Here is a 14,042-nt window from a genome sequence, read left to right as displayed (position 1 = left end):
TACCAGGCAGATAGGTGATGCTTGCCAGTAAAGATAAGGAACAGTGGGATAGACCAGCCAGCTGCATTGATCCCAGCGATAAACGTTACCCACTCTCGGCCACCTGGTTGAACAGCCTTTGGCCGGCCTCTTCTCTCTAACGCTGTAACGACTAGCTAAGTCGCGATCTTGCCCATCATAAAGCCCGCTTCGTCGAAGTTGTAGACGTCTTCGTCACAGATGCCGTACTTGGCCTTTGTCTTCTCCACAAGCTCAAACCAGCTCTTGATTAAGACTGGATCTTCACACAAGGCTCTCTGCCTATCGTACGCTCGATTAAAACGCGTTGTAAGACTGTCAGTACGCTTGACAAAGTTGCGCGGCCAGTGGACGCCAACCTGGCCAGCGCCGCGCGCAGCCAGCAGTCTATCAGCCATATCTCGCACAGCTGCATAGGTAGGCGAAAATCCACGTAGATCCAGATTAAGTACATGATCAATTATCACCTACTCTTCTAGCTTGGTAAGCTTCTTTGAGTTGGGCTGGCAATCGCGTCGGGCAGGCTTGCCGACGCGTCGGCGGCGGATTGTTCGTTCTGACACGTTATAGATAGCAGCAGCACTGCGATTACTCTGTATCTGACTAGATTCAATAGAGGATATAGCGAGCTGGATATCTGCTTCATTTAAAGCTAACTAACTAGCGTTGCGTTGAGCCATTATGTATTGAGATGAGAGAGGTGCACAAAGTTAGTGGGGTGCGGCGCTCGCTTGTACGCGGCGCTCGCTTGTAAAACACGTTAAGCAACCAAAAAACCCACTTTTTTACACGCAGAGTCGTGACCTCTTGCAGGAAGTCAAGGTCAAGCATTGTGGTTTCGAGGGGCATCTTCGTCCACGGAGATAAGACGGCCGGTGGCTGCAAAAAAAAAAGACAAAGACAAACACGGATTGCGGATAGCCAAGCGCAGAAAGGAAACTGGGGGGGGGGAGGGGGGAAAGTGGGAAAGGCCCGCGCATTCGATCTTCCATCTTCCCATTACCGTTACCGTTACCGTTAATCGTTCTCCCCATGCCTCCCCAGCTTCTCGGCCCGACACGGGGCAAATATGCTGGTCGCATTGCAACCACCGCCACACCCACAGGCGTACCATGGCCAATCCAAGACACACCACCGCCACCACCACCACCACCATCATGGCTGCAGCGCAGGGCGAACAGTTCTCCCCCGCTTACAACCCCCCCAGCACGTCAAGATCTGAGAAAAACCCGAGTACCAAAAGACAACACTCCCATCTACCGGGAAGAAGACAAAAAAAACAAGCCGCGTGTCTGACAATTAATGCAAGCAACGTGTCCCCCTTTTTATCTTTCTTTCAATGCTGCCTCTCTTTTTTTTTTAAAAATCCCCCTCCATCAGCCTGTCCCATACATACCACGACACACGGCGCAACCACCCCCAGACCGAGCATGACGTGTTCCCTTGCGATGAACATGGTGGGGGGGGGGGGCAGTGATGTACTTGCAAAGAACGAGTATTAAAAAAAAAGAAAGGATGAGTCGCAAGGGCGGCGGCGTGCGACGTGCCGAAATGATGTACCGGCACTTTACCCTCGCCCTGCTCCCCCACGCACACACACAGCACACACATGAAAGCGAACTTGAAACCCTGTCTGTTGCAAAGCTTAGCTGCCACCTCAGGTACCTCATCCTTTGTTCGTGCTTCTGCTTCCTCTTTTCTGCCACGCACGCTGTCACTGTCACGAAATATCACACACATGGACACATGGACACGTATGCGCGCGGACGACGACATGTGTAAGCGCTTGTCTTGATCCCCTTCTCTCTCTCTCTCTCTCTCTCTCTCTCTCTCTCTCTTCCTCCTCCTCGCACAGATTCGCCCATTTCACAAGTGTCAGAAACCCCCACCACCAACTTGTTTCAAGAGTCATTTTCCCTTTGTTCTCTCATATCGACTGTGTTATTTATGTACTCTAATTTTTGCTATGTACCTATATGTGCCTGTGTCAACTGCAACTGATGCCAAAAACAAAAAATGTCGGAAATCGTTTAAAATTCTGAGGGGGAGGGGGGGGGTTTGCTGCCGTATTCATGCTATGATCCTTGCTTCATGTGCTACCATTACCAAACTAAGCCAAAACCGTTGCGAGAATAGGAAAGGGGACCAAGGAAAGGAAAGGAAGGGAGGGGGGGCGTGGGCGACGAGGATGCGCTTCAAGTATCGATTGTTCGGAATCTCGCCCACCCGAGCCAAGCCCCCCGCCAATCCAACCCCCAACCATGGACCCTTTTCATATGTTTTTTTTGTTCCTTGTAACTGCATGCTTTCAGGGGGGGTATCAGTGTTGTGTCTCTGCTTGCTTTCTACCCAGCGCATAGTGTGTACATAATAAGACATGAGGATGAAAATCCGCAAACATCGTCGAGAGAGGGAAAAAAAAATGCAATGAATAAGAAAAAGAGACACACTGAGGAAATGAAAAATAGGTATGAGACTAAGGAAAACGTTTAAAAAATTTCTTCTTGAGATCAACTCTTGCATTCAACGACTGTGAAGAAAGGCAAAATCATTTCATATACACATACTCGCTTGAACAGTCGCAGTCTCGCTCCTGTGTGATGCCAGCGTTTGTTTGCTTCCCCCCAAAGTCGTTTTTTCGTTCGCGCGCGCTTCTTGTCTTGGGAAATGGGATGATTGACAAAGGGAAGACATGGGCGTTCTTGGTGATGGGGAAAATGTCCTCATCATGCTAGGATGAAACGAGCGACATTTACGAGGGCTGGATGACCGAAGGACCAGCAAGCACCTCGGCGTCGGCGACAGACTTGCTCTTGGTGATCATCATGTAAACTTCACCCGAGAGGCCTTCGGGGACCTTGCAGTTTCCGCTCTTGATATCGGTGAACTGGTTGCCGCCACTGCGTCACTGTTAGTATCGAGTTTGTTTGATCGGGAGCTGTCCACGGGGCAGACTTACGGGGCAACGAAAGCGCAGAACATGGCACCAGCGGGCTGCGCAGGATCGGCGAGCTTGAGGTCCTGGCCAGCGGTAGCCTTCTCGGGGTTCTGGAGCGCAATCGAGGGGAAAGGCTGGATGTTGAGGTTGGAGCCTTCGGGGCACGACTTGATGAACTGAGCAGCGAGCGTGAAGACGGCACGGGGCTGAAGAGCCGTGTCAAAGGCAGCGGGGATGGGCTCAGCACCCATGGCGATACGGATAAAGGCCTGGTGACGGGACTCGACAGTGACAATGGATGCGGCGGCCGAGAGGACAGCGGACGAGTTGACCAGAGGAGCGGCTCCGAGGTAGGCAGAAACACCAACAGCCTCGAGAACACGGGCAGTCTTGACCATGGCTGAGGGGCTAGCGAGCGCGGCATCGAAGTTGTACTGGCAGGCCTCGACGGGCTTTGCGCCAGCTCCGGTAATGGCGGATTGAAGGGTAGTGACGTGAGTGGCCTCGGTCATTCCAACAGTCATCAACGTCTTGACCTGAGCCTCGGTGAGACCAAGACCCATAAAGTCCTTGGTGGAGAACTTGGCGAAACCCATCGAGTAGAAATTTGACTCGAGATGCTCAGCAGTCAGGGCACTGTTTGCGGTCAGTCTGCGCTCCCATGACGACTCTTGTCTACCGCGCCACTCACAAGTTGAGAATGTCAACATCAGTCAGCTTTCCTGCAGCTGCTGCCGGTGCCGCTGCTGCTGCTTGGGCCGCTGGGGGCATAGCAGAGCCAGCCGTCTCGGTAATGGTCGAGGGCTTGGGGGGCATCTCCATGGCCCTGGCCGGCGTGTTTGTACGGGCATAGTTGGCGGGGACGGCAGCCACAAGAGGCGCCAGGGCAGCAAGGCCCTTGAGTATGCTTGATACGCTAGGCATGGTGATGAATTAAGATACGGTGAGCTCGTTGTACGTTAGACAAATTCGGAATGAGGGACCTCCAGCAAAGACCCGCTTTGAGTTCGATTATTAAAAATTGTCTAAAAAAAAAGTCCAACCAGGGACTGACAAGGAAAAGAATGTGGCTGATTATTAGATACGGAAGAAGGTAGAGAAAGCTCGCCGATGATGATGCAGCTGAAAACGAGTAGGGAAACAAGGTGGGCAGCCAATGGACCTTATACCGAGAGCTGCAACTCCTAGGTTGCATCTGAGACGCCAGGGTAAATCCGGAAGGACGGATGAAGAGGTCGTGGCGGGCTGCTGGATCCCGCCCCACGCAAGAGGCTACCTTAGCAGATCCGTGACTGTTCAAGCTTTGAACCTTGGCAGCTCGGCCCATTGATCGTCGAGGAACTGCCTGCTAGCAGCGCAGCAACCGCCGACTGAGTCCGGCAGGTAGCGATGGGGTTGGCCATGGAGGCGTGTGATGTAGCAGGTCGGGGGCCCTGCGACGCCAATATGCTGCGCTGAAACCCCAAGAGTACCAACGCCTGCGCGGAGGCAGCAGAGCCGCCCTCGATTCAAATCGAGCACAGCAATAGCGCATAGAAATTAATGGCGGTATTTCGACTTTCCGACAGAAACCATGTGGTGGCTCATGCCATGAGGCTTGGAGCAAACAGCTACCTTGATGTCGACCGTCAAGTGTTTCCAGCGGCGGCAGTAGTGGTCAGAACGGGCGTTTCAACACACATGCTTGGGGCGCGGCAGAGGCGCACTTGGTGCACTGGCGGCAGAGCTGACGCGAGGGCGAGCGAGAGAGAGCGAGAGAGGAGGAAAAAAGGCTGGCGTTGGAGCATGTAGGCGCTGGCAGGGCAGCCATCCACGACGACGTCGGCGGGGGCGGGCGAGAGGTTAAGAGAGGTCGGCTATGGGCGTGGCTGAGGCATGCAAAACCGCACCAGGCGGCCAAGGCTCATGGGGAACCACTGGCATTTCGGGTGTATAGGGCCTGACGCCTTAGGCCTCAAGGCGGGTGCTTGGTAATGGAAGCGGATGCAGGTACACAAATCCTAGTCGACCACGACGCGACAGGGGGCTTGGAAGGTTGCAGATCCGTGGGTGGAGAAACGCTGCGGCAACACAACAGCATGACGCCGTGTGTCGGCCGCTCTGTCGCAATCACTCCCACACCGGGATAAACAAAGGCCGGCCGCTGCAGCGCTGCATGCCCTGTTTCTGCGCCCTGCACGCGCCCGCGGCCCAATCGCGACGCCTGTCCACTGTCAAACACGCTCCCGTCAAAAGTCTCTCTGCGCGCCTGGCACCGCCCACACGGCCCCTCGTGCTCAGGCACAAACCATATTAGTGGAGTCGCCATCAATGCCGCCTGTCAGCAGGAAACATGCTTCTCACCCACTCGCACTGTGGCGCTGTCCAAAAGCCCAACAATACATTAAACGTACCAAGCACTACTACCGTGTATAAGAGCTGCAACCATGTAAGTCGCGCCTCGGCATACTTGGCCATCAGCACATCAACGATACACATAATCCCACGCATTCCTTTTCTTCTCCTCGTCACCTAGTACATGTCCCATCGTCCAATTTTCTATACCAAGACAGCACGCCACACGCCCCTCCACACTGCCACACACACGCTCCTGCACCCCGTATCGGTACAATGTGCAGACCGCGTCAAGCACCTCGGCCGTCTAGAGCGCGTATGGGTTGAGCGATCGGATCGTCAAGCAACTAGGTCATCCGTCAGTACACATTCTCCACATACACTGCAGCACCATCAACTTACGGAGGACTCTTGGTCAGATCCGTCTTAAGGATGACTGGAACCCGCGTCATCTCCCGCACATCCTGGATGTAGTCGCCGTTCTCCTCGCGCAGAGTGAACCAGCTGAGATACTTCTCCTTGTTCGTCAGCTTGCTCTCGGCAGCTTCACCAGCGCTCTGCGCAATCTTCGAGTCCGAATTGACGCGGTGAGGAGCACCGGGAACATCACGCCTCGTCGGCGACGGAGGCATGCTCTGCGTTGGGCGGTCGGGGTTCAGCGACACGCCAGCCATGGTCGAGTTGAGGTCGTTGGAGTCGTCGTCATCGTCATCGTCAAACAAGGCCGCCTCCTCATTGGTCGACATGGTGCCCGTGTCCATCTGCCTGCGCTGGGCTTCTTCCTGCTCCCTCGCGCGCTGCTTCGCCGCTTCAGCCTCACGCGCCGCTGCGGCAGCATTGGCAGAACGGAGCGAGCCATGCTTTGGCCTTTCGTCCTCGGGAATGTAGTTGGACGACGGGACGCCCTTCTCCCAGTAGAGCTCGAGCAGACGCTTGTTCTTGTCGAACTCGGCCTTCTTGAGGGGAAGCTGGTCGCAGTGGACACGCTTCTCGAAGCCCCACTCGGGAATGAGCACATCGAAAGCAGACTCATACACGCAGAGCACAATGCCTTCGGCAATGAGATCGCCACCACTCTCCTGTCGCACCTTGTCCATCTTGCGGCAAGCCTCAATGTGCACGCTCTGCTCTTGCGCAGCGTGAGCAGAGTCCTTCTTGGTGTTGCACATCTCCGCAGTCTTGGCCAGCACCTCAATGTCTTCGGTGAACTCAATGGCACCGTTGGACAAAACAGCCTCCAGCTGGCGGTGCACGACAATATCGGCATAGCGACGCGACGGATTCGTAAAGTGAGTGTACCTGGGGAGGTTGAGGGCGTAGTGGGGGTACTGATCCTCTGGCAGCTTGCCCGCGACAAAGTACTTAGCACGGGGCATCGACTTGATGACCAACGTCTCCATGCCCTTCCGGATGTCGTCGTCTTCCACCTCGAACAAGCTGTTCTGCAGAGAACCGCTGCTCTCCGTGTTGATGTCGTAGCCAATGGCACCCATGCGCTCCGCAATCGTCATCAAGCGGCGGGGGTTGGGCGGTGCTTGGCGACGCAGAAGAGCCTTTTCAGGCAAGCCAGCGGCGAGCTTCTTCGCAACAAAGGCGTTTACAAGGTGGCTGAGCTCTTCAATGCACTCGTGCGCAGGCGAAGAGTCAAAAATGTTCTGCTCGACGGGCACGTTCTCGTCGTCCAGTTGGTACATGAGGCGCAGCGCCTTGACGTCGGATACCCGATCACCAAAGCGGACCTGGCGGAATTTCTGCGAAATGTGATGCAGCATCTTGATGTCCTTAGCACGAGCTACCGAGACGGAACCGTCGTTGCCGCTGATAACGGAGTCGACCTCGTCATACGACAGCTTTCCAGAGCTCTTGATCACAGACTTGCCAATCCACGTCTCGTCCTCGAAGACCTTGCCCGAAGCAGGATCGGCCTTGAAGACCACACTAACAGTGTAGCGCTCCTCGCCTGGGCTCAGACAGCAGATGTCGTTGGACAGCTTGGGAGGCAGCATGTTCACCGTACGGTTCATGAGGTACACGGCAGTGCCGCGCTTCTTGGCCTCACGGTCGACAAGTGAGTTGGCCTTGATGAAGTGTGAAATGTCCGTCACGTGAACACCAATCTCGACACGGCCATCGTCAAGGTACTTGAAGTGGATGGCGTCATCGAGCTCCTTGCTGCCGTTGGGGTCAATGGTAAATGTCTCCTCGCCTCTAAAGTCGCGACGGTTCTTCAGCGCCTCTTCGCCGTCGTTGGCAACCGACCAGTCGTCGAACCCGACGTTCTTGATGACGGCATCCGAAAAGTCGTCGGGACCAAAGTTGTTGTCACGCAGAAGAGCATCGGTTTCCACCTTAAGGTCACCCATGACGCCAAGCTGCTCGACAAGGGTACCAAACGGATGTAGTGACGTAATGGGCCATCGCTTGATGCATGCCACAAAGATGCGGTCGGCATACTCCTGGTGCTTCTCGACGAAATCACGTGGTGCTTGCTCCGTGGGAATGGCAATCAAGGGCACTCGCTTGTCTGTCGGCTTGAACCACACAATCTTGGGCTTGTCCTGGCGTTCCGGCTGGGTCCGGCCCGAGTTGCCCTCGCGAGCTAGGCGCTCAGCTTCCTGCTTTTCCTTTGTAGCCTGGCTGCTAGGACGGAGCAGTCCGAGAGAGCTGCAGGCCAAGTCAGTAAATGTGTAAAATGCGCTTTGCTTGTGTGAATGCATACCCAGAAAACATCTGTCCGGCAACACGCTCGATGACGGCAACAATGTGACCAGCGTAGAGAGGCTTGAGCTCGTCATTGATCTCTTCCTCCTCCATGAGCAGCAAGCTTTGTCCTTCCACTTCCACATCGTCGTTCTTCTTTTGTGCAGGTCGCTGGCGGAGACTGCCACGTCGACGAATACCACCCTCAGAACCAGTTTCAGGTTGCGTGGTGGCATCATTGACGGCGATACTACCGCCGCGAGGGTCTGCGTTGTCCTTTCGCTTCTTCTTCTCTTCCTTCTCGCGCTTCTGTCCCCAAACCTCGTCAACGTCGAGGAGCTCGACAGCGACCAAGTCTCCTTCGAGAGCTCGGTTCCTGTCTTTGCTGCCGCAGATGAAAATGTCAGCATCTAGATCAGTAGTGGTAACGTAGGCATCGCTGCGGTTCTTCTTGTTGACACGGAGGATACCAGCAACGAGTTGGCCGTCGCTGAGGAGGGCAGGCAGAGTTGCCTGGGGGAGGTAAGGAGTGAATAGAGTCTTGCGCTGTTGCTGCTGCTGTTGCTGCATGTTCATCTGCGGGGCATGCTGGCTGCCGCCCAGGCCGCCCTGCATCTGAGCAGCTTGAAGCGCCTGCAAATGAGCAATCTGCATAGGGTTAAGCGGCTGGCCAAACATCTGCTGTTGCAGCAGAAGCTGTGCTTGAGGTGATTGCATCTGCATCTGGGGCTGGCCGCCGTACTGGAAGTTGCCAAGAGAGCCAACAGACTGGTTGACCGATCCACGACTGCGGTGGCCAGGTTGGAAAGGAGCGGCATTGGCGGTTTGGTTCATGTTGAAGTTGCCCATGTTCTGGGCCTGGTTGTCTTGAGCAGACTGTTGCTGGTTGTTCTGAGGCTGTCTCCAGTTGCCTTCAAAGTTGCGTGACTGGCTGCGGCCATGGCCCTGGCTGCCGCGGCGCTGGAAATCGGGCTGCTGGTTGGTCTGGTTGGTGGGATTCTCGCTGGTCGCTGGGAACGAGAAAGAAGGCCCACCACGGCCAGCACCTCCGCCACCACGTCCGACAGCCATACTCTGGCTACGGCCGTGGGCACCTCGTCCACGCGTCGAAGACGAGTCGTTGGAGGCACCCTGTCCGCCGGGGCTGGCGTCACGATTGGAGCTGCCCTCGTTGGAGCCGGGAATGGGGAACTGGAAGCCCGAAGTCTTTCTCTTGGATTCAGCTTGCTCGGCAGCCTTCTTTGCATCTGCCAGAGCCAGCGAATGGCGGCGCGTGTGGCTGCCGCCGCCGCCAGCGCCGCCACCTCCTCGGCCACGAGGGTTTACATTTTCCCTGCCCTGGCCGCCTTGGGGTGCGCTAAACTCGCCGAATCCAGAAGCGCCAGACGACGGGGCAGGCGGGGGGCCCATGCCGACATTGGGAAGGGCGGACTGGTTGCGGCGGTGGGCCGAGGGCTGTGCAGGGGCATTCATGGGGACAGCGAGATGCTGTTGCTGCTGGGGCATCTGCTGGGCGAATTGGTAGTTGTTGACCTGGGGCGAGACACCGGGCATCTGGCCGGGCATCTGGAAGTTGCCGAGCTGCTGCTGCGGCTGGATCATGCCCATGTTGACGTATTGCTGGTGCGTGGCGGCAATCTGTTGCTGTTGTTGCTGGAGTACCTCGATCTGCTGTGCGATGGCCAGTTGCTCCACTGTGCCATGTACGTCAGCAATTGCTTGCTAAGCTTTGGGGGACGGGAGAGGATGAGTGAGAGCCGGGCCAACATACTCATCAGCGGCGTCAGCTCTGACGGACTGCGGCGGTGCGCAATGTGCAGACGGCGGCCGGCGGGGCCCATGGGGCCCTGCTGGCCTTGTTGCTGATCCATATCGACGGGCGTCGGGTGTGTGCGAGCGGGTGCGTGGGTGCGGCGGGTGTCGAGTGGCAGTCGGACACGAAATGGTCAAAGGGGAGCTCGACTTGGCTGGCGGGCGTTAGTGAGGGCGGTCCAATCGAGGGATGCAGCGGGCAGGGGGGGGGGGGGGGCGAGATGATGCAAGAGATGAGGGAGCAGCGGAGTGGGTGGAGCAACAGCTCGAGGGCGGGCGGGCAGCTGGCGTGCTCCAGGCGGAGCTAGCGGGGGGAGGGGACAGAACTCACGTTGGAGTAAGCGTGCTGGTCAGGCGGTGCTTGCGAGAGCAGAAGATAGTCTTGCTGGGGCAATGGGCGCCGCGGGGGGGGGGGGTTTGCTGGGCGGAAGCGGGTGGAAGCGTCGTGTGCGGACAGAAGGCAAAGGGGCCGGGGTGGGTGGATGGGTGGGTGAGTGGGAGGCGAGGCGTGATAAGGAGGGTTGAGCAGGTCAAGGAGCGCGGGTTCCCTGGAGCGGGTTGTTGTGGGCAGTACCAAGACCCAAAATACGGGCGGCGAGAGAGCGGTGCGAAGGAGGGAGCGATGGAAGCGGGAGAAGGGCGCGGGCGAGGGCGCGGGCGACGAGAGCAGCGGAAGAGGGGAGAGAGGGGAGGAGGGGGAGGAAGACGGAGGGCTGCAGGAGGGAAGGGCGAGACGGGCAAGCAGCGTCGGCGGGCGAGCGATGAAGGTGGTGATGGGCTATGGCGGGACTGGGACTTGGCCTGATGCTCGTATTGGGAAGCGATCGGCTGTGCTTGGCTGCCACCGCAGACGACGCCTGCGCCCGCGTAATGGACACACGTACGTACGTCACTCTGGCTGCGCGCCGTCGCCGTGCGCCGCGAGGGAGAGGGCTAAGCAAAAGAGAAAGAGAGAGTATGTGTGCAGGCAAGCGAATGGGCAGCAAAAAGAACAGCAGAAAAAGAGGGCGGCGAGGCGGATGCGCGCGAACGAGGGAGAGCGCCGGGCTCCTGCTGCTGCACTGCACTGCACGCTACTGGAGTTGGACTGAGGCGCTTGCCAGGCGTCGAGCGTCGTCGGCCGCGCAGCCATATGTATAGTGCTATTATCCTCAGGATTGCTATTATTACGGCTGTGATGACAGTACGTCGAGGCGCGCCACAGTCGGGGCGGCCTTGTCTCAGCAGGCCGCCCCCCGTGGAGCATCGCGTTTGAGTGGTGCATGTTTCACGGGTGGGCAGGCCCGCAGGCGTTTCTGATATCACGACGGCTAAGCCGCTCTCAGCGCCTGGCCCGTTGGCGCGCACACGCACACGCAGCCATGAGTCTCGGGCAGGCGGCCATCGTCGCCTCGCCATGCGCGTCGCCTTGTTTGGAGACGTGCGGCCGTCTCCTGGCGGGTGCACGTATACAGCGTTTGCAGTCGCAGCTGCAGCCGCAGGCCCACCAGCTTGCGGCGGCACACATGCCCACACGTGTTTGACCACGCCCATGACCACCGCCCGCGACACGTCGTGTTTGTCTCCGCGCCCGCTGCGTGCGCGCCCTCGTCGTCGTCGTCGTCGTCGGCGTCGGCGTCGGCGTCGGCGTCGTCATGGTGGTGGTGGTGGCGGCACTGGCAAGGCGCTCAATGGGCCATCCGTCCATCTGCCGCCACGCCCACGCCCGCGCCCACGTCGGCGGCAGGCATGGGCGGGCCCGTATGTATGCGCGCTCACGTGACGCCGGTGCGGAACAGTGCTGCCAAACTACTTGTGCTAGCTCCCCATGGCACGCCTGCGCACCAACCTCGTGCTCAATCACCGCTTTTTCTGCCTGCCTCGCCCACAATGCCCGCCAGATCGGGCGCCTCGTCCTCCAGCATGCATACCGCCACCTCGTTTGGCTCGAGTTTCATGGATGCCTCGCCCACCCGCCAATCGCCCAACCGCACCACCGCCCTCCGCCCACACCGCGAGTCCCTCGCCCGCGACCCCTACGAGAGCCCATCCCGCAAGCTGGCCCTCGAGTTCAATCTCCGCCTCAGCATCTCCGACAGCCAGTTCAACGAGCGCCTCGACCACGATGCTGCCGAGCGCTCCAAGCGACACGCCCAGCAGCTTGCCTACGCGGCCGAGGAGCACGAACGCGTCTTCCGCTCCGCCAAACTCGAGATTGAGCGCCTGGCCCTCGAGGAGGAGCACGCCCGCCTCCGCCATGAGGAGATGCAGCGGAGAGAGATTGAGCGCCTGAGGGAGGAGAAGGCGCGCGACGAGGAGGCCGCCCGTCGCAGGGCCCTCGAGGCCAAGCAGCGCGAAGAGGAAGCCGCCCGCCTCGCCGCCGAACACCAGAAGAAGCTGCACGAGGCCGAGGCGAGGATCCGCGCCCAGCGCGAGCACGAAGCCGCAGCTGAGCGCCAAAAGAGAGAAAAGGAAGAGGCGGATCGAAAGGCCGCCGAGGCTGCCGCTGCTGCAGAGAAAGCTCGCCAGCAAGCTTCGCAGCAGCAGCAGCAGCAGCAAACACCCCAGCCTGTGCCCCAGCCTGTAGCCGCTCCTACACAAGCGGCTATGCCCAAACCAGCGACTAGCTCCCCAGCACCGCAAAACAATTTCGAGCAATTACACAACCAGTACCTCCAGCTCCACCAGCGCATGAAGGAATTCCGCACGGCATTCTGGGAAGAACACAAGAAGCCATCCTCGCCTCTCAAGGGCCCCGTCGGCGATGCTCGACGCGCCCTCCGCACTCGACTCGGCCAGATCAATGTGGAGCGAAAAGACAGCGCGGCCGCCATCAAGCGGCTACGAACAGAGTGTTTTGATGTCGCCTTGGCTACCCCGGGCCCTGTGATTGACATCCGGCCATACATTGTTTCTCACCAGATCCCCCAATTAGCAAACGAAAGCGATGCCGCATACCCTGCCTTCTTGCTCTACGTCTGGATTTGCTTTGAAAAGTTTCTCGTCAAGCAGTTTGAAAAGGAGGCGGCAAATACAGACGGGCGTATCATCCAAGAAATTGGCCTGATTGCCGCCAGCTTGTTTGGAGACCAAAAGTACATGTGGAACGGCCTCCCCCTTACCGATATTGCCCTAGCCAAGCTACACAAGGCCTGCCCACCACTCTTTGGCATCCGCGGCACCATGGACACAAAAGAGGGCCGCCTACGGTTAGGGTGGCGGGAAGACTCCACCCCCGAATCATATGCCCAGCGCATGCGTGGCATTGGTGCTGGCTACGCATCCATGTCTCTGCGCTCGTTTGCGTCCAAGACGCCTGCCATTGCCACCTCGGAATACTGGCGAGCAATCGTGTCCATCTGCAACACCCCGCCCGAGCACCTCTGGCCCGGGCATTTCGCCATTCTCAGCGGCCTGATCCGCGACTACTACCGGAAGTTTCTCCAGTTCTACGGTGTCCCTGCTCGTGGCGTCCTCCGTCGCGCTGTCATAGACCTCCCTGCCCGAGCCCCTGCGCGCTGCAAAGACGCTGCCAGTACCATTGCCGTGCTACGCGAGAACTGGAAGAAGGAGAATTTCCCATTGGATTAGAATTATAAATACGAGGGAGAAGAGAAGAATACCCAGTGGACTTTTTGGAGTCAGGATCTTTTTTCTTTCTTTCTTTCTCTACTCTTGTCTGCATTGGACGGCGCTTATCGTTATCGTCATGACCACGGGCCAATGGCTGTGTAATGGGACTGGCTGCATCTCCTATCTCGTGTTTGCCACTATAGACGTCATGTTTCGGCGAGGTAACATACATGCTTGGTAGTGTGTGTGGTGGGGGGCGCACACTTGGTTATCACATGCAATGAAATGACAGTCTTCTGTCTCCAGAACTTGGGTGGTTTTATTCTCCGTTTTTTTTCTGGTGACTTTTTACGATGATTAGACGACGTAATCGTATGAGGGGGGGAGGAAACCGGATTCTATCATGTATTTAGTAGTGATGAAATTTTGAATAGACTTGAAGAAAAAGAAGAAGAAGAAGCAGAAAAAGAAAAAGAAAAGAGACCAAATCCTAATATTGAGCCAATCAGTTGGAGAGAGCACAGAGATCAACTATCGAGTGTCTTGTAATCGAGGATATAATGTGGTTGTGGTTGTGTGTAATTTCTTGATATACTGATATAAAGGGAAACGAAAAGGGAATCAGTTCAATGCAGAAAATTGTTCGAAGAGGAAGAAGATCAATATCTAATCTTTTCCGCGGGACATC

At 57.3% G+C, this 14,042-nt stretch overlaps 3 protein-coding genes across 3 annotated transcripts; 1 reads left to right on the top strand and 2 right to left on the bottom strand.

The window, feature by feature from the left end:
* Positions 1-2,762: 2,762 nt before the first annotated feature.
* On the bottom strand, positions 2,763-3,924 carry SETTUDRAFT_43978 (uncharacterized protein). The gene is made up of 3 exons (XM_008031966.1): positions 3,648-3,924; positions 2,978-3,592; positions 2,763-2,918 (listed from the first exon to the last, which is right to left on the bottom strand). Exons 1-3 carry the CDS (start codon positions 3,878-3,880, stop codon positions 2,771-2,773), a joined length of 996 nt encoding a protein of 331 aa, XP_008030157.1. The 5' UTR covers positions 3,881-3,924; the 3' UTR covers positions 2,763-2,770.
* A 1,395-nt stretch (positions 3,925-5,319) lies between these two features.
* SETTUDRAFT_165547 (uncharacterized protein) lies at positions 5,320-9,880 on the bottom strand. Its single transcript, XM_008032191.1, has 4 exons — positions 9,762-9,880; positions 8,010-9,684; positions 5,693-7,954; positions 5,320-5,637 (listed from the first exon to the last, which is right to left on the bottom strand). The coding sequence occupies exons 1-4, from the start codon at positions 9,859-9,861 to the stop codon at positions 5,598-5,600; spliced, it is 4,077 nt and encodes a 1,358-aa protein (XP_008030382.1). The 5' UTR covers positions 9,862-9,880; the 3' UTR covers positions 5,320-5,597.
* Positions 9,881-11,671: 1,791 nt separating this feature from the next.
* SETTUDRAFT_141967 (uncharacterized protein) lies at positions 11,672-13,821 on the top strand (the record flags this gene model as incomplete). The annotated part of the gene is made up of 1 exon (XM_008032190.1): positions 11,672-13,821. One exon carries the CDS (start codon positions 11,672-11,674, stop codon positions 13,370-13,372), a length of 1,701 nt encoding a protein of 566 aa, XP_008030381.1. The 3' UTR covers positions 13,373-13,821.
* Between the last annotated feature and the right edge of the window lie 221 nt (positions 13,822-14,042).

Source organism: Exserohilum turcica, assembly GCF_000359705.1.
Source record: "Exserohilum turcica Et28A unplaced genomic scaffold SETTUscaffold_7, whole genome shotgun sequence".
Taxonomy (NCBI): domain Eukaryota; kingdom Fungi; phylum Ascomycota; class Dothideomycetes; order Pleosporales; family Pleosporaceae; genus Exserohilum; species Exserohilum turcicum.
The sequence above is the reverse complement of the archived record's forward strand: the minus strand, read 5'-3'. Positions and strand labels throughout refer to the sequence as shown.

Bases quoted from the DNA above. Each gene is read 5' to 3' on its own strand.
- SETTUDRAFT_43978 (XM_008031966.1), bottom strand. From the start codon at position 3,880: ATGCCTAGCGTATCAAGCATACTCAAGGGCCTTGCTGCCCTGGCGCCT. The intron at 3,593-3,647 runs GTGAGTGGCGCG...GACCGCAAACAG, and splicing joins GATGTTGACATTCTCAACTT to TGCCCTGACTGCTGAGCATC. The intron at 2,919-2,977 runs GTAAGTCTGCCC...ACAGTGACGCAG, and splicing joins TTCTGCGCTTTCGTTGCCCC to TGGCGGCAACCAGTTCACCG.
- SETTUDRAFT_165547 (XM_008032191.1), bottom strand. From the start codon at position 9,861: ATGGATCAGCAACAAGGCCAGCAGGGCCCCATGGGCCCCGCCGGCCGC. The intron at 9,685-9,761 runs GTATGTTGGCCC...TACATGGCACAG, and splicing joins AGAGCTGACGCCGCTGATGA to TGGAGCAACTGGCCATCGCA. The intron at 5,638-5,692 runs GTAAGTTGATGG...CGGATGACCTAG, and splicing joins GATCTGACCAAGAGTCCTCC to TTGCTTGACGATCCGATCGC.